The 25,202-nt window shown below is 40.2% G+C and overlaps 3 protein-coding genes across 6 annotated transcripts in view; 1 reads left to right on the top strand and 2 right to left on the bottom strand.

Moving 5' to 3' along the window:
* The window catches only part of LOC311079881 (uncharacterized protein), a 518,544-nt gene that overhangs the window by 35,469 nt on the left and 457,873 nt on the right, over positions 1-25,202 (bottom strand). The gene's annotated exons all lie outside the window — the stretch shown is intronic.
* The window catches only part of LOC311079578 (uncharacterized protein), a 447,200-nt gene that overhangs the window by 350,377 nt on the left and 71,621 nt on the right, over positions 1-25,202 (top strand). For all 3 annotated transcript variants that reach the window (XM_084109138.1, XM_084109135.1, XM_084109136.1), the window contains one exon: positions 16,155-16,325. In XM_084109138.1, the coding sequence (XP_083965264.1) occupies positions 16,155-16,325 (171 nt within the window). The remainder of the gene's footprint in view (positions 1-16,154; positions 16,326-25,202) is intronic.
* On the bottom strand, positions 16,471-24,001 carry LOC311079568 (uncharacterized protein). Of its 2 annotated transcripts, none has more exons than XR_014605423.1 (2): positions 17,139-24,001; positions 16,471-16,664 (listed from the first exon to the last, which is right to left on the bottom strand). XR_014605423.1 is itself a non-coding variant. In XM_084109118.1 (2 exons), the coding sequence occupies exon 2, from the start codon at positions 23,102-23,104 to the stop codon at positions 17,408-17,410; it is 5,697 nt and encodes a 1,898-aa protein (XP_083965244.1). In that variant the 5' UTR covers positions 23,105-23,336; positions 23,811-24,001; the 3' UTR covers positions 16,471-17,407. The 2 variants fall into 2 exon arrangements, 1 of the variants encoding a protein (XP_083965244.1); XM_084109118.1 differs by having other exon boundaries at positions 16,471-23,336; positions 23,811-24,001.

The raw sequence follows: 25,202 nt of genomic DNA, 5'->3' as shown, positions 1-25,202 counted from the left end.
TTTTTTCTGAAAAAGCTTTTTAACCAATGAAAAGTTTAGAAATTGGTGTGGTATGTCATGAATATTGAAATGTAAAAAAAGGAACTGATGCAACAATATATTTGTTGTTAAACTATAGCATGAAATACCCCTGCTTAAAACTGCTTTTTCATGTAAACAACCCGCATAATAATTCCATTCTAATAGTTTACAAATACTGACAGAACATACCATACAGTACATTTAGTATTTTGGAGGCAAAAACCATCACAGAATTACACACACACAAAAAAAACAAAACAGATAAGAGCAACAAAACATAATCAAAAGACAAAACAATAACACAAGGTTATATAATGTTAGTAGTTAAATAAATAAATAAAATATATTCCTGTAATGCCTAATACAATATGACATCACGGCTGCGGAAATTTTTTCGAGGCTGCCGCCGCGACTCGGGTTCGGTGCGTCTACCCTCCCGATCTCAACACAATTATGCGTTCCAATGTATTCTTGTAATAAAATATGTTAATGAAGCGCGCACCTATATACAGCAGCAGCAGGAGCAAAAACGAGTGTATCCAGCTTGTTTTTACATTACCTGACATAAACCTAGTGCAGACTAATATTTAGTACCAAAACTATGAGTCACCATCAGCTAATTGTACATCGGTCTGCATCAGTTCAGCATCTTGTTAGATAACTAGTTTAAACGTGCTCAAATGAATCCGAAATGCTGGGAATGTGTGTTTTTAAAGAGCAATCTTGATTATGACCTCCAGTCCAAGCATTAAAGGTGGAAGAGTGAACTATTGTCCATTTTTAAAACATATAGTAGCCAATCAGATGACTTGAACAAAAGATAGTGGCCAATAGTGAGGGAAAGAGGGTAAACATCACCTGATGGAAGTGCATTTATTGAAAATTGGCCTTAATGAAATTACATACTACTGTTATCTACCACCCCATGTAAGTGCCAAATTATATAGTAGTTTAATAACAGCTGTAGAAATATTTTAATATTTACCAATAACATTAGAGCATACTGGTAAATAATCTGGGTGGGGTATTACAAATATTTAAAAGTAGGCCTAATATATATCAAAGACGATGGCATCGAATGACTTGCAAATGTTAATGGTTTTGGGAAGTCTTCTTGACATAAAAATGACATATCTCAGCAAGCACAACATAACTTTTATGGTAAAATATGCCAAATTTTAAAATGTGAAAATTATTATAAAATAATCCAAACAATATTTTTCAAAATTAATAAATAAATATTTGTAAAAGCCTTTCCATAAAAGTTGTTTTTTTTGTAATTGAAAAACCAAAATAAGTACAATAGTCTGCATCAAGCAGCATTGGAAGAATAAGGACTTGTTATTAATAAATATCTATTTTTAATGTAAATACAAATTTTAGGAGGAGAGAAGTTGCTTATAGATTGTTTAGCATTGTATTTACAAAGCAAGAGAAAACTGGTGAAAACACAAAACAGATGAATTGGGAATTTCTGTGTGATACCACTTTAGAGATCAAATTTAGGGAACATATCATAATTTAATCTCGGTGAGCATTTATTGTTTGCATAAAGTGTCTTACAAAAGAAATGAACAAAGCCAAATTTCCAAACAGAGTGAAACTTCAACCTATGTTCCACACTATCAAATGCCTTGTAAAAGCCTAAAATAAAATGAAAGCCATTGGTGAGAAATATGCGTAAATATATTACAGGGGTTGTAACATCATCGGGTCACATAACAGAAAATGAAATAACTTTGAATATCTGGAAGAAAAAAAATCAAAAATACAGTCATGCATTGCTATAAACCAAACTGTAAGATAACTGTGTCGAGAAAAAATAAATAAAAATTGCATAGCCTATTTAAAGTTATGGGGTCATATATATATATATATATATATATATATGATTTGTTGATGATGCAGTGTTAGTGAATAAATTCCAGGAAGTTATATAGATTTTCATCCATTCATCTTCTCGCTTATCCGGGGCCGGGTCGAGGGGGCAGCAGTCTAAGCAGAGATGCCCAGACTTCCCTCTCCCTAGACACTTCCTCCAGCTCTTCCGGGGGGACACCGAGGCGTTCCCAGGCCAGCCGGGAGACATAGTCCCTCCAGTGTATCCAGGTCTTCCCCGGGGCCTCCTCCTGGTGGGACATGCATGCCTGGAACACCTTCCCTAGATATATAGATGTATAGATATTATATAGATTTGCGTATTTCAAAAATTCATTAAAAATAGACTAAATGTCATTTTCCAAATCCAAGTCGTGTATGGTGTGCTCCAAGGGTTGGTGAATACATGACATGTGGTGTGACATCATCAGGTCACATGACCAGGAAGTTATATAGATTTGCGTATTTCAAAAATTAATTAAAAATAGACGAAATGACATTTTCCAAATCCAAGTCGTGTATGGTGTGCTCCAAGGGTTGGTGAATACATGACATGTGGTGTGACATCATCCGGTCACATGACCAGGAAGTTATATAGATTTGCGTATTTCTAAAATTAATTAAAAATACACGAAATTACATTTTCTAAATCCAAGTCGTGTATGGTGTGCTCCAAGGGTTGGTGAATAAATCCCAGGTGGTGTGACATCATCAGGTCACATGACCAGGAAGTTATATAGATTTGCGTATTTCTAAAATTCATTAAAAATAGACGAAATTACATTTTCTAAATCCAAGTCATGTATGGTGTGCTCCAAGGGTTGGTGAATACATGACATGTGGTGTGACATCATCAGGTCACATGACCAGGAAGTTATATAGATTTGCGTATTTCAAAAATTCATTAAAAATACACTAAATGACATTTTCCAAATTCAAGTCGTGTATGGTGTGTTCCAAGGGTTGGTGAATACATTTCATGTGGTGTGACATCATCAGGTCACGAGACCAGGAAGTTATATAGACTTTTTTTTTTTATTCATAAGAAATGTAACAAAAACATTTTTTCACCAATCTAAGTTGTGGATTATATGCTGCATGTGTGTATAATTGTTGGTCATATGAGGTATTTACATAAAACAACCACAAAGTTAAATAGCCTATGTATTTCATTTAAAACATTCAGTTTAATTACATATGTATAACAGATATATAAATCATATACAAGTTAAAAATTGGCTTAATCTATTTTTAATCCATTTACTAACATCAACTACATATGTAAAAGGATCACGTTTTTTATGTTTTTGTGGAATAATGCACATACTTTACCAACTTTGTTGCCGATTTGGCACTTTTGAGACACTCCCTAACTTGAAGTGCCCAAGTGGGGATCGTTGTGAGGACTTTTTCACTTCCAATTCTTAAAACAATTACATCATCGAATAATATTAAAATTCACTTTTGACATTATGCTTTACAGTGTGACCTAGACGAGATACAGCATCATCCACGACTATTAAGCCATTACATATCAATTAATGCTGCAGAAAAGATCGAATGTCTAACGAATGTCCAACATAAAACCTACTTTACCGCACCATATTTGCTTAATGCGAGACGACTAAACGGATTGTGAAAAACACCTGCTAGAGTTCAGCAGTGTCATTAAAGTGAAGGTGAATCCAGTAGCCTACGCAGTGTTTGAAAGTGTGGCCGACATTCTAAAAACCAACATTATTTACAGTAAGTGGAGAAAAACTTTTAATGTTGCGTTAAAACGAATGAAATTAATTTGTGTTTTGTGCATGTTTTCTGTGTCCACATACAGGTCTGAAAAGTCTCTCATCAAGGAGGAAGAGAAGGAGAAAACTTCCTGTATAATGAGTGTGAATGAGGAGAGAGAGAGAGAGAGGAGGAGAACCATACCTTTAAAATGAGTGTGTGTGAGGAGAGAGAGGAGGTGTCTGTTCACACTCAGAGAGCAGCATCTCCAGGATTCAGCTGTGTGTCCATGAAGAGTAACAACTCCATGCGTATTCCCCCTGATCTCAGTAATGGACCATCTTCAGGATTCAGCTGTGTGTCTATGAAGAGTAACCACTCCATGTTGATTCCCCCTGATCTCAGTGATGGACCTGCTGTGACCTCTGACCCTGTGTGAGTAACATGAAGTTCAGGGCCGGTCCATATTCTGCTGGCACTCTAGACAAGATATATTATATTATATTATATTATATTATATTATATTATATTATATTATATTATATTATATTATATTATATTATATTAAACACCCCTTAAAACTAAAACATAAGTGTTTGTATGGCCTCACAAATATTTGTTAAAATAAAGGGTAAAAAGGCTGTATAAAATATGTATCTAAATTATCTATAGATACCCAGATAACTAGTTAGCCTCATTCGATCCTGGCGATCCTATTCTTTAAAAATAGACTGGAAAATTACAATGCAAATAAAATGAAAAAGTTTCCACTAGTGCTCCATTCCAATAAAAAATATTCTAAAGTTGCTCCTCAAAATACCAAATAAACATCAATGACTCACACTAATTGTAGTTATGATTCTTACTTCTATATTGTTTTTTCTGCTCTTCTTCTTTGCTTCTCTTCATCAGTGTGTCTATGAGTTTATTGACTGTTTTAAAAAAGTAGACATAAATAAATAAAAAAACTATAACTGACAAAAGGCATTGACATTGAAAGTCAACTTATAACAATGAATTGACTAATTCACCATTAATAAATGAAGAGTTTATTTGCTAAAACTGATAAACGGCATGTTTAAAAATAATGAACTGACTGCTGTGCGTTATCCTCCACATATAGCACATTCTGAGCCCTAAACACGTTTTGTCACAAAAGCTGGTATTGTCCATTCTCAAGGCATCGCAAGTTCATGTTTTACAGCAGAAACTGACAAGCACCCTTGTTGTTTGTGAACACAACCCGATAAGTCCATTTTAGCCAATCAGCGTGCAGTATTCAGGTCAGGTGACAAGGCTGCTAGTCACTTTCTCAGCTTTTTGCTCAGAATGTTGCAGAATGTTTTTAATTTTCTCGCACTCGCGTCTCGCCTCCCTCTTCCATTGTAGGCTACCGCGACAAAGCACGTACGCCACAAATGACGTCAGAAAACGTCATTAGGGCCTACATTATAATCGGTTATGGTCTATTACTGAACCGATACCGAATCGTCCTCGTCTGCATCGCGATGCATCATAGAAATGATAAAAATATTGAATCGTGGCCCAAATATCGCAATACTATTGAATCTTCACATTTTTGCCAATTCCCACCCCTAATTGACAGTTATCTTTTAAATTAGTGATGCACTGAAATGATCAATTTTGATAAAAACTGAAACAAGAAAATTCTGGCTAGGAATAAATAAAATCAGTGGATCCCAATCTGGTTGTCGTGACGAATGGCTAAGGGTGCCAGAAAATCTCTGCTCGTTTCAATATTTTTTATATCAATATATAAATGTAAGTTTTGTAAGGAAAATCTGATCGATCTGCCATAAATCAGCCTATAATAACTTCCTATGAATAGACTGATTATCTCTAAACTTGCCAATCATATGTTGATGACACTTTTAAAAATCAGGATTCATATCAGCTGATCAAGATAAAAGGAAATCTGTGATCAGTATAAAATCTGTGATTTTCTATTTCTAAAGGAAAGGTCGCAGGTTCTTTAGACATAAAATATTCTTTGACTTTTCACATGCCTCACTTGTGGCAAAGGGAACTTTAATGTGCAACTAGGAAATGCTGTAACAAACTGAGTTTGCAGTCTCTGTCATCAGTCGCCATTTACATGTAAATTAATTTCATGAAATTATATCACACCACAATAGATAGAAATTTGTCTAAGAGGGGAAACACTTATTTATACATGTGGTATGATTTTCATATTAAACATATTAAAATAATTGTTCTTTGTTCACAAATGTCTTTTCTGTTTGTTTTTGTGTCTCTGTGTTCTTAATGTGTTTTCAGTGGTGGGAGAGCTGACCAGATCAGAGATGTGTCCTGTCAGACCAGCTCATCCTCCTCCTGTCAGAAACACATCAGTCATCATGACACAGAAGCAGCCCTGCAGCTCGATTCTCACCAGCCAGTGCATGATGATATGCAGAGAGTCAAAGACCAGCACAAAACCAGCATGAAGAACAAGTATGAGAGCTTATTTGAGGGAATCAAACTACAAGAGAATCAGACCCTCCTGAACAGGATTTACACACAGCTGTACATCATAGAGGGAGAGAGTGAAGGAGTGAATGAAGAACATGAGGTGTTACAGATGGAGAAAAGTTACAAGACCCTCCAAGACACTCCAATCAACTGCAATGACATCTTTGATCCTTCACCTGAACTAGGATATGAGGAGAAGAGAAGAGAGAAGAAAGACAAAATCAAGACTGTTCTTACTAAAGGCATCGCTGGAATTGGAAAAACCGTCTCTGTGCAGAAGTTCATTCTGGACTGGGCCGAGGGAAAAGCCAATCAGGATGTAGATTTCATGTTTGTGCTTCCATTTAGAGAGCTGAACTTGATTCGAGATCATCAGTACAGTCTTCACAGACTTCTGCTGGACTTTCATCCTGAACTTCAAGATCTGGACTCAAAGATATATGATGAATGTACAGTTGTGTTCATCTTTGATGGTCTGGATGAGAGCAGAATTACACTGTTTTCAGACAGTGACAAAGTTTCTGATGTGACTGAGTCTTCATCAGTGGGTGTGTTGATGTCAAACCTCATGAAAGGAGATCTGCTTCCCTCTGCTCTCATCTGGATCACCACCAGACCAGCAGCAGCCAATCAGATCCCCTTTAACTACATCAACCGTGTCACAGAAATTCAGGGATTCAATGACCCTCAGAAGGAGGAATATTTCAGGAAGAGAATCAGTAATGAGGATCAAGCCAGCAGAATCATCTCACACATCAGAAGAGCAAGAAGCCTCCACATCATGTGCCACATACCCGTCTTCTGCTGGATCTCAGCCACTGTGCTTCAAAACATCCTGAAACATCTCAGTGCAGAAATCCCTCAAACTCTGACTGAAATGTACATACACTTTCTCCTCATTCAAACTCATATGAGGAACCAGAAGTATGAAGAGAGAGATCCAGAGAAACTCCTGCAGTCCAACAGAGAAGTGATTATGACACTTGCTGAACTGGCTTTCAATCAGCTGATGAAGGGCAATGTGATGTTCTATGAGGAGGACCTGATTGAGAGCGGCATAGACGTCACTGACGCCTCAGTGTATTCTGGGATTTGCACTGAGATCTTTAGGGAGGAATCTGTGATTTATCACAGGAAGGTTTACAGCTTTGTACATCTGAGCTTTCAGGAGTTTTTTGCAGCACTGTATGTGTTTGTCTGTTATTTACACAAGAACAGTGAAGTTATGAAAATGTTCCTCACAGGAAAGTCCAGAACTCAGTGTGGAAATGTTCCTCTGGATGAGTTTCTGAAGGGAGCAATGAATAAAGCCTTGAAGAGTAAAAATGGACACCTGGATCTTTTCCTTCGATTCCTTCATGGCATCTCGCTGAAGTCCAATCAGAGACTCTTAAAGGATCTGCTGATTCACCCAGAGAACAACCCAGAGAGCATGAAGAAAATAATCCAAAACCTTAAAATACACGAAAACACAGAAAGTCCAAAAGACAATGTTAGTCCTGAAAGATGGATGAATCTGTCACAATGCTTGATTGAGATGAAGGATAGTTCTCTTGTTGAAGAAATGCAGGCATTTTTACAATCTGAAACAAATAACAAAAAACTTTCTCTTGCACAATGTTCAATTTTGGCAAACATGATCCTGATGTCAGAGAAGGTGATGGATGAGTTTGACCTTAAAAAGTACAACATCCAATCGTCCCAGGGTCGAGAGGGTCAAAGGAGACTGTTACCTGCTCTAAGGAACTGCAGAAAAGCTCTGTGAGTGTGAGAATATGAACATAATACCTCTCATGTAGGCTAATAGTTTTGCTAAATGCACTGTAATGGCTTTTTCATCTACATAAATTTGAAGTGTCTACAGATTAAAATATTTAAAATAATTATTTTAATTTGTAATTATAATTGAAATCCAAGTAAATACATTTCTGAAGTTTTAAAAGCTTAATGTTCTTTAGCAATTACAGTCTTTTCAGCCAATGAATTTACATTACTTTTCCATTGTTCATAATTAGCTGGATAAGGATTAAGCATTTTTAGAAAAATATATTCATTTTCCTGGTCTAGAAATCTCACTTTTAAACTAGTGAGAAATGCATTTCCGGAGGAACTGCGAAGTGTGCTTGCTCGGGTGCGGTTCACTAACATTAGCAGGTAGTGGATAAGGGTGTGTTGAAGTTTGCTTGATCTGAGAATTTCAACAATAGTACTTTTTTCAAGATTGTGCAAAAAGGTGAAAAGTTATGTGCATTAAGAGACATGTCTGCAATGTAGACTAGTGCCAATGGCATTGTTTATGTGGCTTGGTTGTTGGTTTTGAAATATTTGGTTATGAATATACAGCAGAGAGTGGGTGTGTTTTGGGTGATGAAATAGTAGCCTATTGAAAATAAGTTGACAGTCTTCATTTACTGTATCCAATAAGCCAATACAAAACTCACCCAGCTGTTCTGTGGTTGAGTGTTCCCTTTGATTAGGAACAAATTTACTATCTCAAATTAAGGTCTACCGTAATTAGCGATGCTTTGATTGCTGCTGTGGTTGTCATCACCTACACAGAAACGCTGATTTTTATAGCCTACCGTCAGTCCTCATATTGTAATTAAATGAAAAACGCTATCAGTTTCACTATTAGCTTATTCTAGCGATGCAATCGCAACAACATGGATAACGCTGTTTGGCCTTGCCTAACTTTATATGACATATGCGCCATATGCTAGAGTTACACATCCCGCTGCCATTTCAGGGCAATGTAGGGATTGCGCATAATTTAAACCATTCCCGCAAGGTTAGCTTTTATAGTGCGAGAAATTCCCGCACAAATATATTCGCTTCATCTCAGAGCAAATTATTAAAAAATAAATTCACAGATGCGAGAAAAAAGATGTCAAACTGTCTTTTATTTTCGAATTTAATTCCTCAATCAGCGCTGGCCCGGCATTTTCTGTCCGCTGAGCCCTGGCCATAGACAGATCATATGTTTCATGCTGTCAATGCAGTGGTCTGCGTTGCGCTGATCTTATTCACACTATCGGTTGTAGGTGCAGCATTCTAACATTGAGTCATAATGAGCTGTTTGTGAAGAAATTATCCGCTTCCAAATTATGTCATTTTAATCACGAAATTGAAACATTAAAAAACAATTTGCTCTTTATGGTGTGCGAGTGATAGAGCGCGGCAGCAACGAACCAACTGATCAGCTTGCAGCGTAACAACATTGAATGCTCGGCCGAACAGCTGATCATAGCTGTACAGGGCGCCTTATTATTTTTCATCTTCATAAATATATCTAGTAGTAAAGCTAATGCAAGGGCTAGAAATCTATTAATCTTTTGCTGATACTTCCTTGTCATCATGGAGAGCACAGTTCATGGTTGCATAGCAATGACAGACGCCACGGGAGAGCAAGCGCTTGTGGAAAGGAGACAGCGGCGCACCCGCGCTTTCCACTTGTTTTTACACATCTAAGGTGCGTTCTATTCGACAGGGTCCATACGCAGTGTTCACTGCTCCCCTACTCCCTGAGCACGGTATATCAGTTGAAGTGGACTTCACTGACAATAACCACTCATTTGAAATGCCCTGCAAACGTCATCAAAGAAAGTCAATGACGGCGTCGCCCAGATTATGATATAACATAAATATACTGTATATAGGATTACATTCATATTTTAATTTTTATTATTATATTATATATTTACAATTACAGTATATTGCACTATTTTACAACTACCTAAAATAAAATCACTTTACTTCACAAACTAGCTAAGCTGGCTGCATTCACTGAGGTAAATTATAATCATCAAAAATAGTATATGTAATATTAACAACAATAACCGTTAAAAATACTGTCATTTGTATAACAATGGTGAAATGTATGAATACTTACACACATACGTAAACTCCTCCATCGTTAGTTATGACCGTTCTGACTGGTGATTACGTGGTGCGCGAAATGACAGTTGGGTGATCATCGCTCTCCACTTCCTGTGAAGTGATGTATCGATGTTCCCTTATTCCCTATGACGTGCGCAGTGCCCTTCGAACTGAACATGTTCGCTCCCTTGGGATTGGAATCTCACTTAAGATGGCGGAATACCCTGTGAAGTCCACTTCGCAGTCCACTTACGGTCAAATGGAACGCACCTCTAGAGCGACGTTGTTGATTGTTTGAGCATGTGACTGCGCGTTTCTCCTTGTTTTCTATTGTTATGCGCAGCATATTTCCTGCGTGCACAAACAGTTAAAAACGAAATTCAGGCCCTGCATTTATTAAGACAAACCTAGTAAAAACCAATGCAGTCTATACACTGACTTGGCAGCTCTGTGAAATGTAATACAACAGTGCCACCTACTGTCTAAATGCATTAACATTAAAAGTGTGAGGTGAAACTCTTTTGCATAGACATAAGTAAATGGGTTTGTCAATTAGCCTGAAAAAAAAAAGAAAAAAAAAAAAGATCTTGTGCATCCTCACATTGGAGTCCCGAGTTCATGTACAAAGTTTGCTTTCGATACGTGACAGAGTTCCTGAGATATGGACGACTTCCTGTTTGGCGACTACGCCGCCGATTTTGTTTGGCTGTGACGGGCAAACACTTCCGAAAATCAAAAATCCTTCTAGTAACTTTTGTGAAGCTTGGTCCAAGGATCATGTACGTCCAGTTTCGTGAAGTTCGGACCAAATTTGTGACCTGTGAAAATTTAGTTTCGCTTTCTGTTCAATCCAATATGGCGGACGAACGACATGGACTTGTGATGTCATCTTCGCAAGCAACTTACACCGGTACTGACCGTACGTTTTAAAGTTGGAACGGTGTCTCTGTCTCAAATGGCCTAGGCGCAGGAGCTGGCCAAAATTTCTCTCCCGGGAATAATAATAATAAGAAGAATAATAAGAAAACTTAAGAAGAACAATAAGTGTGCTGCTTTCAGCAAGCACACTTAATTAGGCTACCTCATATATCTAGTTGCGGATAGGATGAATTAAAATAAGAAATATCTTGATTTAGGTCAGTGGTTTTCAATCCCAGCACTGTACATTTTTAATGTCTCTCTTATCTAACACACATATTAGAGGTCTTGGAGTCTTTACTAGCGAGCTGATGAGTTGAATTTGAAAATGTGCAGTGCTGTGGGTACTCCAGGAACAGGATTGACCAGAAACTGTCTCTGAGACTACTAGTCCGGGCCTTAATGCTATGGTACTGTAACCGTGATAAGAGCACTGAAAATGTTATGTGGCTTGGATGGCTTGAGTCCTTGTAGAGTAATTTACTACGGCTTAGAACACGGCTCAACCATTCAGAATCAAGGTCCAGAACTATCTGTCTTATAACTAATTATTGACGTACAAGAGGGCTTTTCACACTTGAAATAGTTAACCCTGGGTCATTGTAAACCTTTACACTGATCATAATTTACCCAGGGTTAACAATTAATCCTTGGTATTCATAAACTGATATTTCATGCTGTACACTCCTAAACCCTCGGTTAACGTTCTTATTTGCATATTTGCGGTGTTAGATTAATTGATTGGACGAACACTGCATGCAACCTGTTTACATGAAGGCTCTTGCATTGTGCATCCTCATATTATATTGCCAAGTACTATCAAATTTTTTTTCTCTATCGACTTTATGGATCTTCTTCACTCCAATTGGCGAGTTTTCTGTTGCCATTTAAAATGTTTCCCATAAAACACTGAAATAACTGTTTATACAACAGCATCCGCAATTGCGTACTGTCGAGTAGGCACTACATTTGAATTAGAATATCCTTTGCGACCGTTAAAAATATATCTTAGATATAGTATGAATTAGGGCTGCACGATATTGGAAAAAACTTTCATTGCGATATTTAGTTTTTCTCCGATATATATTGCAATATATAAAAAACAATTTCGCCAGTTGATTTGAATAGCTTTTTTTGAATAGAATTAATCATTTTAAAATAATTGGGTTGATTTTGTAGGGAAGTGAATCTGCATAGAAAATAGTATTTTATGAGCATAGAAAAATACAATAGAAGAAAGATACAATTGAAATGAGCAGTGCTTTGTTTTTCAGGTAAATCTAACAGTATTCAGGTACAGAAATTGAATAATCAAATGTAAAAATAAGTCTTCAATGTATAAATGAAATATAACTAATATAATTAATTACCATAATTAATACAATTTATCTTTGTTAAAGCTACAAAAGTCATTTTCTCTTTCTCTTTCTCTTTTGTTGTTTGATCACCATTGGTAAGATGAATGCCTGGACCTAATATAAATGACACGCATCCGATTTCACGGTTTTCACTGCCATTCATAAAACCTCTCCCTTGGCCTCATGGGATAGTAAAGTGTCCAGCGTATGCGCACTTCATAATCTTGCCAGAAGTTGTAGGTCATCCGGCGACTTTTCGCTGACTGTTTTTCAAATACTATGTATTCAGACACACTGCTCTGTTAACGTACAGTTTTTCGCATTCTATATATTAAATTATATTGTAGTTAATTTATTGGGTCCGAGTCCAATTTGAAATTGACCTTTAACAAAGACCCGCCCCTCTTAGTTACTGTTGCTATGTCCGACAAGCCATTCCGCTCTCACGCCACACATCATGTTCTCACACAGTAAAAAATATATTGCAGAGCAAAGAGGACACTGACAATGCACCAAAAGACAAGACAGAGCAGGTTACTTTTGGTGTGAAATAAAGTCTCAGTAATTTCAAACATGACTGACACTTTAATGTGTAGCGCCTCAGTTCAAGCAGTACGTGAACTGATTATCTCTTCTAGTTATAGCACAAATTAAACACGAATGAACATCAAAACTGCAAAAAGAAATCAATACACACCATTTTTCAAGTTCAAGTCCACTAGACTTTAATCTACTAACTGGTTTGGTTTGTTTGTTGGACAAAAATGATAGATATCTGCATTATGATTGGTCAGGTCGTGTCAATCAAATTCTGGCGAAATGTCTCAACACTGAGCTCTTAAATTAATATTTTAACCCTTACAAAATGATTGTAATGTGTAGTTGCAGTCATACCTTTACCTATTATACATCTTTCAGAATCTGCAAGGTAATGCTGAAGAATGCAACACGATACATTAAGAGCTAGGGGCAAACTTTTGAGGTAGATGATGGTGATGTTTAAATTTTTCTTATTTTGTTTTACATGCTAATATCTTATTTAGCCTCTGAAGGGCAGGACTAAATTAATTAATGAGCTTTTAAACAAAATAAGAACAATTTACAGCAACGATTAGCCTAAGTTCAGAGGTTTACGGTTGTTACATCTTAACGGATGCTACCTACTTGAGCATCACTAAATGTTTGCAGCGTTTGTAATAGTTGTGTATGAGTCCCTCAGTCAGGGCCGGAGTGGGGCCACTTTTCAGCCTGGGAATTTCAGGCCCAAGACCGGCCCTCTTTTTCCATGGTGGAATTCCAAATTAGCACTTTTTCCAAATTGGATAAATGAAGCAACCGTTCAGCTCTTACTATTGTGTAGTTTTTATTAATACCATGGTTCAACAAATAATGTAAAGGTTAAATAATAATTCACTTAAGATGAAAAGTTAACAAAAAAAATCCACTATTCCACAAGGATAGGTTGATAAATTAACAAAAAGAAAGAAAGAAAGAAAGAAGGAAAGAAAGAAAGAAAGAAAGCATTTGAAATGTATCCCACTCTTCCACGAAGAGGCATATTGAACTAATGTTTACAGATTTATTTGTATTCAAAAATATTCAAAAATAATGCTTTTTTAATCAAGAAACGTGACACCTAATGACATTTGAGGTTATTAAAACAGTAAGTCCCGCCCATCGACTGCCAAAAATAAGTGTTCAAGCGAGAAAAAGCAGGAGATCAAGCGCGAGAGCGTGGGGAATGATCATGCGCGCGCGCAAGGGCTTGTATTGCGTGCAGAGGAGATGTCATGCGCGCACAGGGTTTGAATGAGCTCGCGAGTTCCCGTTTCCTCGCATGTAGATCTGTTACCCTCTCGCGACTGTCATTTACTGCGCGCGCCAGCATCAGCTGTGCGCTCCGTTAATTTGGTCATTGATTTGCCCCCATAGAGCTATCGGTAGTAGGCGCCGGCGGTGCCGCGGTAGCCTACCTGAGAAAACGTTTTGGAAAAGACGGGCTATGGACCCAACCAACTCTATGGGAGGGGAGGGGTGAAGCGGCCCACCGGGAATTCTCCCGATTCTCCCGATTACCCACCCCGGGCCTGCCCTCAGTTGTCACCAGTGTGAAAAAATGGATCTCACAATCATAGTCACTGCTAGTAAGGAGTCAAATATGCAGAAGGTGCTGGAAAAGCAAAGAATGTGCAGGAACTGGGGGATTTTTTTCTAAAGACCATTGGGCAGTTTAACTGTTCGAAACAAACAAGGGATTCATGAACAACCATTACAAAACAAACAAACAAACAAACAAACAAAAAAACAGTTGTGGATCATTCAGGTAATGACACAAAATATAAAAAATCAAGCCTATGTAATTTGTCTTGTATTTTGTTTTTGTATTTTGTCTTGTGGACTAGGCTATTGAACATATGTTATGTGAAAAAGCTTTTTCAGGGCAGTACTAAATAGAATCAATGTTTTTATGATCCTTCTTATTAAAAAAATAAATTAAAATAAATTTTTCTATAACGTTCTGTTACATTCTGCAAGGTGTTTTGTAAACTTATGACTAAAGTGTAAATGTAACAAAAATCATAACATTATTAGAAGCCATAATGTTGCTATGGTTATGTATGCTATGCTATACATATGCTATGTCAATCATCACATTTTCATGACTCATAGGACTAAAATTTAGCGGATTCACTCCCACATTTAAATGCAATTATGACTTACAGTGTGAACGTAACCACTGGTCCTCTAGAAGCATGAAAAACAAAACTATTACTTAGATCGTCAGTAGGGCTCCCTTTTAAGCCATCACTTACTTACCGCGTTCTGCACTCTCACTAAAACTCTCGTCAGAAACACTGAAGTTGTCTGCACAAACCACATTTTTTCACAAACCACGCATAAACGTCATTATCTCAAAACTACAAACTTTTACATACATGCTGCTGACATATTATTGTAGGAGAGTTTGTGCTGAATACAGTGTAATCAGACTTTAGCCATGAAAATGTCACAAGTAACAGAAATAAGCACAAATGTCAGAGCATGTCAGAACACCTCCAGGGCCCAGAAAACACCTCAGACCCCAGAGGATTAACCCATTTAGCAAAAGTGGTTAGTAAGATTTAGCCTTTATAAGCCACGTATCTCACGTAAATACAGTCAATTATGGCTCAAGTGAACATAAACAGCTGGGTTAAAACCAGATATGTGTCAGTATATTAGAAGCATTCAGTCTTAAAGTGACAGCAGCCTAGAATACAGCAGCCTGTGTCATTAATGTCAATCAAACAACAGAAGATGTTAAATAAATGTGAGGTTGCCTGTCCATCCCATCTTGTATGCTGCCAAGAGAAATCTGGTTAGCGTACACACGCAACATCTAACAGCTGGTGCATCAGACAGTTTGAGTAAAAATGGATGAAACGGATGTGCTTCAGCAACAACAACATAATACCTTGGTTCTTTAAAACTGCAAAAAAAAAAATGTTATTTGCATATCGAGCAGAAACAAAGCAACCTCGGCATCCGTTTTCAGGCCTTGGTAGCACTTTATCTTATAGTCCTTTTCCTCTTGTACATACTATGTACTTATTACATAAACTAATTAATATGTTATAATAGTAATTACAATAACTGGGTACTAACTAGGTACCAACCATGAACCTACCCCTAAACCTAACCTTAACCCATGCAGTTACCTTCTATTGCCCAGTACTTTCTAAAGTAAGTACACTGTAAGAACATGTAAGTGCATGTAATGTAAAATAAAAGTGCAACCCAGGCCTTCCCGCTCTCCAACGTCTCTCCAGTACGCAAAAGCTTCTCCATTATTAACAACCTCTTGACTGAACATAACCTTTTAACAAGAGTCCTCTCTCTTTTCAGATTAACAGCCTGTAATCTCACTGATCAGCACTGTGAAGTTGTGGCTTCAGTTCTACAGTCATCAAACTCCCTGAGAGAGCTGGACCTGAGTAACAATGACCTGCAGGATTCAGGAGTGAAGGTGCTCTGTGCTGGACTGAAGAATCCAAACTGTCAACTCAACATTTTGAGGTACTTAAAAGTTTTATGTATATAGCGCCTTTCTGTAGCTCAAGGTCGCTTTACATTGTACATTACAATACATTTACACACCCACACACCCACACACACATTGCAAACACATAAGGATACATATAGCCACATTATCCAAAGTACATGTTGGGTAGACTAGTGTGGTGCTGGTGGATATTGAGCAGACATAAGTCGTCCGGTCAGAGACGAAGTACACTTTAATGGATTGAGGCTTGTAGAGACAGTTACAGTCGTAGAATTGAGTTGAGTGAACAATTTGAGTACAAGTAGTAGAAGGTATGACAGAGTAGTTTGGAGTCTAACGTAGTATGAGTGGTTCTAAAACAAACAGAAAATAATAATACTAAATTAGTCATGAACAGTAATAACAAGAATGAACACAATCTGTCAATTATACGTACATTATGTATATAATTATACACATAGCAATCGATTCAGACATGTAGAGACTATATTAGCACTTAAGAAAAATGGCATCACGTTCTCTGACACGTGAGCTGACTGGAATCGATGCATATGGTTTCATTAATATGAACCATCTCCCTTTCAAAGTAAATAAGAACATACACATACCCAAAACGACCCAAAGGGACACATTATTACAATATAATACGTAAATATCAATATATAACTGTCTGTGTATGCTTTCACTAGCGCCGTATATGGATGATGCAATCGACAATGCGTGTTGCGTACATACGCGATTATAACTAACTAACGCAGATACAATCAATCTCACATTCAAATCGCAGCTCTTTAAAGATAATGAATAACCTAAAACAAATCACTCACTTGTATATGAACGCACTCTGCAACAACAACAGTAACAGCGGGACACTAGCAAAGTCTCTATACATGCTCTCCGAACTGCTTCCGGTCAATATTGACCCGTTAAAAGGAAAATTACTGAGTCATCAGAGTAATGCGTCTTAAAGTCACAAGGGGGCGCTAATGTCTCAATATATGCATCGCTGGCCTTTTCAACAGCCGCCCCCACATTTGCGGTGTAAATGTGTAAATTAGAAAAGGTATACCAGGTAAGGGATAGTACCAAGGGGTACTCAGTCCAGTAGAGCTGGGAGGCTAATGAGACGGGTGATGGGACGTATATAGGATTTCCCTTTGACTTCCACTTCGGCAGCTCGGGTTCTCCCATCTTCTCCTGGAAAGACTTTTGTCACTTGTCCAACTGGCCATAGAGCTCGGGGTAATTGATGATCAACAATCATTACAACAGTACCAGGTTGCAGGTTCTCTGCCTCTTTGCGCCACTTCTGGCGGACTTGGAATTCTGGAAGATAGTTACGGAGGAAGCGTCTCCAGAAGTGGTCTGCTAGAAGCTGACTGTGTCTCCACCTCCGTTTGCTCAGCAATTCTGATTCGGGGTATATTACTTGAGGTAAAGATGCGTCCGGCCGCCCCATGAGCAGCATGTTGGGAGTAACTGGGTCAGGGTCTGCTACGTCTGAGGATGTATATCCGAGTGGCTTTGAATTGAGAATGCCTTCAATCTCAACAAGCACAGTACGTAGGACTTCTTCTGTCACAATTTGTCCCCCTATAGTAGAACAGAGGGCAGACTTCAGGGATCTTATCTCTCTTTCCCAACAACCTCCGAAGTGGGGAGCACCAGGGGGGTTAAACTTGAAACTGATCTGGTGGCTGGCTAACTGCTCCTGCAAGGAAGGATGGAGCTCAGCGAAATCCTCTTGTAATGCTCTCTCGCCACCTTTGAAATTTGTACCATGGTCTGATATGATTTCAAATGGCTTGCCTCTGCGGGAGATGAATCTTCGGAGGGCCATTAAGAATGAATCTGTGTCCATCTGGTAGAGCAGGTCAAGGTATACAGCTCGCGTTGTCAGACATTTAAATATGACCCCCCACCTTTTCTCATGTCTGCGCCCAATCTTGATGAGGTAAGGGCCAAAACAATCCACTCCAGTGGAGTAGAAGGCCGGTTGCAGCAAACGTAGTCTCGCAGGGGGCAGATCAGCCATCCGGGGAATGCTGGGCTGGCCTCTCAACTGTCTACAACCCAAGCATGTTCTCTGGTGCTGCCGAATAGCTTCTCTACCTTTTAATATCCAGTACTTACGACGCACTTCTGCAAACACCCTCTCTGCTCCTGGATGGTGTAGAGTTTCATCAAAGTCCTGGATAATCAGTCTGCTCAGGGGATGCTTAGGGTCCAAAACTATGGGGTGAATAGCGGATTCGTCTAGCTGCTCTGTTCGCCTGAGACGACCACCAACTCTGACTAGGTGTGTTGTGCTATCATACTCTGGCGCAAGGCACAGGAGACGACTACTCATTGGTAGAGGTTTACCTGACTTAAGATGAGTCATCTCAACTGGAAAACTTTGGCTCTGTGCCTGTTGAAGGAGGGCTAGTTCGGCTTCTCGATAATCTTCAGCTGTTAGTGCTTCGGAAGGGTGAGCCTGCCCGTGTAAGACTCTGGCACCAGCTGTGAGCAGTTGTTTATAGGATGTGAACTGGTTGCAATCTGGTAAGGCTGGGTTGGTGACAGGAACTGTAAGTCCACAAAATGTGCCTGATTTCAGTTCTGCATCTTCAGTAGGGAGCTGTAGCAGAGGACTTTGAGGCCACTGATCTGGGGCCAGGAGGAGGAATGATGGGCCTTGACTCCATCGGCTCGGCTTAGCTAACTCGGCTAACGTTTTACCCCTCGTGATATCATCGGCAGGATTCGACTTGGAATCGACGTAACGCCAGTCCTCGGGGTCAGTTAACTCCTGGATCTCTGCTACCCTCGTGCCGATGAAGACTTTAAACCGACATGAGTCAGCTTGGATCCATGCCAGCACCGTAGTGGAATCCGACCAGAGTGTGACTTGACCTATAGGGACACTGAGTTCAGACTTCAATAATCTGGCTAGTTGGGCTCCTGTCAGAGCGGCGCACAACTCGAGACGAGGTATGGACTGTTGTTTCTTTGGTGAAACTCTGGATCGAGCAGTCAAAAAAGCTATCTCTACATACCCTTGAGGACTGAGTGTTCTGAGGTAGGCTACTGAGCCATAGGCTCGCTCGGAAGCGTCACAGAAGATGTGTATGTCTCGGATACTCTTTGGGTTATCCAACTCTACCGTGGAGTAACATCTGGGAAGTGAGATGCGCTGAATGTCTGGTAACTCTTGCTCCCATAACCGCCAGGCTTGGAGCAGCTCGTCTGGAAGTTGAGGGTCATCCCATTCCCTTTTCTTGTCCCACAGACGCTGGACCAGTACTTTAGCTCTTGTGGTGTAAGGGACAATGTACCCTAGGGGGTCATATTGACTGGCTAGTACCTTGTATATATGACGCATAGTAGGGGCAGAGCATTCAATGGGGCGATGCTTGTATGACAGTGTGTCTGAGGTACAGTGCCAGTGTAGTCCGAGTGCAGACTCTTGCGCATCTGGTTGCACTTGAGTCAGCCACAACACCAGGCTACTTGACTTGGATTCTGATGGGATATGGTCTAGTACTTGAGGGACGTTGCTGGCCCATTGTCTCAGATCAAATCCTCCTGTGGCTAGGAGATCTCGCAACTTGGACGCCAGTACCTTGGCTTCTTCCTGGGAACTAAAACTCTGAAGGAAGTTGTCCACATAGAAGGACTTCTCTATACATTCTAGGACGTCTTCACCTGGCTGACTGTGGTCGATGACATGCTTCTGGAGCGCGAAGGTCGCACAGCACGGGCTGCACGTCGTCCCAAAGGGAAGAACTTGCCACTCATATACTTGCGGGGACTTGTCTCGGTTGAGGTCTCTCCAAAGGAACCTTAACAGTGGGCGGTCTTCAGGCAGTAGTCGCACCTGATGAAACATGCCCCTAATGTCACTACTCAAGGCGACAGTATGTTGACGGAACCTCAGGAGCACAGACATCAGGGAAGGGCCTAGTGTGGGACCAGGGAGGAGCAATTGGTTGAGATTATTCCCTCCATGCACGAATGAACAGTTGAAGACGACTCTGTTCTTGCCATTATGTTGAGTCATGTGGTGGGGAATATACCAAGATTCTTCTGCTTGATCCACTTGGTCAGGAGGTATCAATTTGGCATATCCAGCCTCCTTCAACTTGTTCATCTCCACCTGGTAGGTTGCTGCTTGTACTGGATCCCTGGCTAATCTCCTCTCTATTCCTCGGAGGCAAGGTAGAGTGTTTTCTGGGGAAGCTTGCAGGAGAGGCATATTTTTCACTCTTAATAAGGGTGTGGCATATCTGGCTACTCCATCTACTTTCACTCTGGTAGTCTTGGACTCGAGCAGTGAAATAGCATCTTGATCTTGCTTCGAACGGGTAATGAGTTTCTCACTGCAGTAAGGGAGCACGTCTAGTTGCCACAATTTCTCAACTTGTCTGAACAGATCAGTATAAGAGCCTGAAGTAGCTGTGAAGAGGCATTGCTGGCTGTGAAGGTGATGCTTGATCTCTTGAGTGGGACCTTGCAAAGTCCAACCTAGTCGGGTCTTGATGGCAGCAGGACCATTAGGTGGGCCTAAACGGACTGGCTCTACTGGGGTGATGAGGTGAGGGTAATCCGACCCTATAAGGAGGAGAGGTTGGACGGATTCAACATGTGGCAATTGTAGACCTTGCAAATGGCTGTATTTACGTTGTAACTCATCTACTGGATAAGTATGCTCAGCTAATCCCAGTGTCTCTGCAGTAAAGGCTTGATGAATCCTGAATGTGGCCTTAGGTTGGGATGCTGGCGACACTGTGAATGTCACTGAAGCACCTCGTAGCATATGGAGGTCTTGTCGGACTGTACGTAGTACGAGCTCTTCTGGTCGACCAGTCAATCCGAGCTGCTGTGCTGCTGAATGAAGGAGGATTGTGCGCTCGGACCCGTCATCCAAGAGGGCATAAGTCTCTAAGCAGTGATTGCCATTTCTTAATAGTACTTTACAGATCTTCAACAAGACACGCCGACTGTCAGTGGGACGATCTAGGTACAGTGTTTCTGCAGTCGTGTTCACCAAACAGCTCTCTGAAGGTCCGATCTTAGGTTTCTCAGCAAAGGATCGATCATTAACCTCGTGAAGGACGTATAAGTGTCGGCGATTACAAATCTTGCAGAGTGTCTTGAGGTTACATTGTGCGGCTTGATGAGCTCGTCCACAACGCCAACATCTCTTGTGTGATTGTATCCACTGTACTTTCTGATCTCTGTTTAGTTTCTGGAAAGTAACGCACCCATTCAGGTAGTGGTCTTGAGCGTCGCAATATGGGCAGAATGTCTTCCTGTCTTTGGGCATAGGGTCAGGAACTTTAACTGGTATGTCCCTGTTGTCTTTCTCAGTGCCAAGGAGGATACTCGTGGCCTTGAATGGCTGTCTTGTGTCTCTCTGTGGTGCCCTCTTGTGAATGGTTACAGATCTACTTGCTAGAGGATAGAACCTGGTGCTGTCTTCTTGAACTTGCAGCTCAAACTCTAACCATGCTGATAAATCCAGCAAAGTGGGTATAGGAACTTGCTGGGGATGGACAGACCGTCGAAAACTTGTCTGCAGATCATGTGGAAGCTTACACAACAGTCTTGATACATGGGAACCACACTCTAGCTCCACGTAACCTTTATTCCCCAATTGCTGCAGCATACTCACTAGTGAGCGAACTTTCAATGCGAACATCCGGAAGGCTCTCACATCTCCGTGACTGACATTCGGACCGTCCATAAGCTCGGCTATTCGCTGGAGTGCCAACTGGTGGGGCTGTCCATACTGTTGATTAAGCGCCTCCATAGTCTCTGAGAAAGGGAATAATGAGTTGCAATATGAGTCTGCAATCAGTAGTGATTCCTCAAACTTCAGGTGATCGACAAGAATCTGGTACTTAAACCTCTCTGTAGCGTCCGCTGGCAGAATGTTCTCCAGAGCGATGCGCAGCCGAGAGAACTCTCTAGGATCTGGCTTAACGAAGTTCGGGATGGTGGGAGCTGGTCCCCTATAGGTAATCTCTTGACTGGGAGGAATACGTAATCTGTTTAAGCTGTAACCACTTCGGCTATCATCAACTCTGTCGTAAGATGTCTGTGGAAAAGACTGACGCTGTGTGGGTCGGGCGTAATTAGGCTGTGACGTCCTCTCCAGCTGCTGAAGCCTCTGTTCTAAATCATGCAGGCGATCCTGTCTGAATAACCCTGCTGGTTTGTCAACTGGTCTCTGAGGTAGCTTGGATCTAGGCAGAGGGATGGGCCTGTCAATAGTAGTGATCTGCGGAGTATGGACACGGGGTTGAGGAACAGGGGAATATATACTCTGTGTATGGCGACTGGAATGATCACTCACTGTAAGTAGACTCAACTGTGCTTCCAGGGCCTCATTCCTCTCCTCAAGTTTCTTTATCTGCTCATGGGAATGACGTCGCAACTCCTCTGTCTCCTTCCGCAACTGCTGGAACTCTACTAAGACTTCTGAAGACAGCTCAGGGAGGGGGGAAGTATGTGCTCGCTGTTGTTCGTACTCTCTACTGGGACTCCACTCTTTCAAAGGCTGCCATGGCTGCATACTTGCTCTATACTCACGGGAGGTAGCGGTGTGTTTGGGTGCAGCCGCTCCTCGCGAGTCTGAATCATCACTCATCTCAGAGGAAGAATCTACTCTCTGTCTTGACTGTATCTTCTGTTGATGATCAGTAAGCTCGAAGTCTGACAGGTAACTAGGGAGCCGCACCGATCGTCTGGGTCTGACGGTGGGCTCAGGAAGGTCAGGTCTAGGATCTGAATCACTCTGATGCATCATTCTTATGACAGCTCCTAAATCCGGCTCGAAGGACCATTTGTTGGGTAGACTAGTGTGGTGCTGGTGGATATTGAGCAGACATAAGTCGTCCGGTCAGAGACGAAGTACACTTTAATGGATTGAGGCTTGTAGAGACAGTTACAGTCGTAGAATTGAGTTGAGTGAACAATTTGAGTACAAGTAGTAGAAGGTATGACAGAGTAGTTTGGAGTCTAACGTAGTATGAGTGGTTCTAAAACAAACAGAAAATAATAATACTAAATTAGTCATGAACAGTAATAACAAGAATGAACACAATCTGTCAATTATACGTACATTATGTATATAATTATACACATAGCAATCGATTCAGACATGTAGAGACTATATTAGCACTTAAGAAAAATGGCATCACGTTCTCTGACACGTGAGCTGACTGGAATCGATGCATATGGTTTCATTAATATGAACCATCTCCCTTTCAAAGTAAATAAGAACATACACATACCCAAAACGACCCAAAGGGACACATTATTACAATATAATACGTAAATATCAATATATAACTGTCTGTGTATGCTTTCACTAGCGCCGTATATGGATGATGCAATCGACAATGCGTGTTGCGTACATACGCGATTATAACTAACTAACGCAGATACAATCAATCTCACATTCAAATCGCAGCTCTTTAAAGATAATGAATAACCTAAAACAAATCACTCACTTGTATATGAACGCACTCTGCAACAACAACAGTAACAGCGGGACACTAGCAAAGTCTCTATACATGCTCTCCGAACTGCTTCCGGTCAATATTGACCCGTTAAAAGGAAAATTACTGAGTCATCAGAGTAATGCGTCTTAAAGTCACAAGGGGGCGCTAATGTCTCAATATATGCATCGCTGGCCTTTTCAACAGTACATGTTAAATACATATGTTTTTAGCTGAGTCTTGAAGGTAGCCATAGATGAGATATAACGAAGTGTAAGGGGTAGTGAACTCCATAATTTACGAGCATTAACACTAAATGAACTTCCACATACAGTGGACAAAAAAAAACAAGTTCAGCTGATCTAAAGGACCGGGCAGGGTGGTAGGAGTAAAGTAGATCAGATGGATATGGATGTGCAAGACCATTTAATGCCTTAAATGTTAGAAGTAATATCTTAAAGTGAATACGTGATGCCATGGGTAACCAGTGATGAGCAGAGGAGTAATGTGAGCAGAATGCCTGGTCGATGTGAGAACATACTGTAATCGATTGATGTATGAATTAAGGTGTCAGCAACAGCTAGAGAAGATCGAAGATGTGCAATATTACGAAAATGGAAAAAAAATGTTTTTAACAACAGAAGAAATATGAGAGCAAAAAGAGTTGGATCAAATACAACACCAAGGTTACGGATGGATGAAGAAGGCTTAACATGAACCCCATCAATATCAAAGGACCGGTCCATCCTTTTGACTGAGGCAGCAGAGCCAATCATCCATATTTCAGTTGTGTTATTATTTAACTTGAGGAAATTCGGGGACATCCAATGCTTGATAATCCTGATACATGCAGTAAGTGAGTCGGGCAGGGATGCTCTATTAGAGCTGGTGGTGAGGAAAATTTGAATGTCATCAAGATAGCAATGAAATTGTCCATGCATGTATATGAGGTCACCAAGTGGATATATATAAATGATGAACAGTAGTGGGCCAAGAACTGAACCTTAAAGAACACCCAGTGTAAGCGGAGCAGTGACCTATAATGATATATTACTTTCTGTCGCTGATGTAGGAAATGATCCAGGAAAGAGCTGAAACAGTGATGCCGATATCACTAAGGCGAGAGATGAGTATTTAATGGGAGACTGTGTCAAATGCAGCACTTGTTTATTAACCCTGAATCCATGGACAGAAGAATGTCATTAACCACCCCAAGAAGATCAGTTTCAGTGCTATGAGATGGGCGAAATCCTGACTGAAAAGGTTCAAAAAGACCATTAGGATCTAAGTATGATCTCAGTTGTGAAGCCACAACTTTTTCAAGTATTTTGCTTAAGAATGGTAAATTAGATATTAAATATAAGCTGGCAGGATGTGGAATTAGACGTCATAATTAGATCACTT

Source organism: Abramis brama (genome assembly GCF_963993115.1).
Source record: "Abramis brama genome assembly, chromosome: 1".
In the NCBI taxonomy this organism is placed as follows: Eukaryota; Metazoa; Chordata; class Actinopteri; order Cypriniformes; family Leuciscidae; genus Abramis; species Abramis brama.
The sequence above is the reverse complement of the archived record's forward strand: the minus strand, read 5'-3'. Positions and strand labels throughout refer to the sequence as shown.

Coding starts and splice junctions, on each gene's coding strand:
- LOC311079568 (XM_084109118.1), bottom strand. CDS start 23,104: ATGATGCATCAGAGTGATTCAGATCCTAGACCTGACCTTCCTGAGCCC.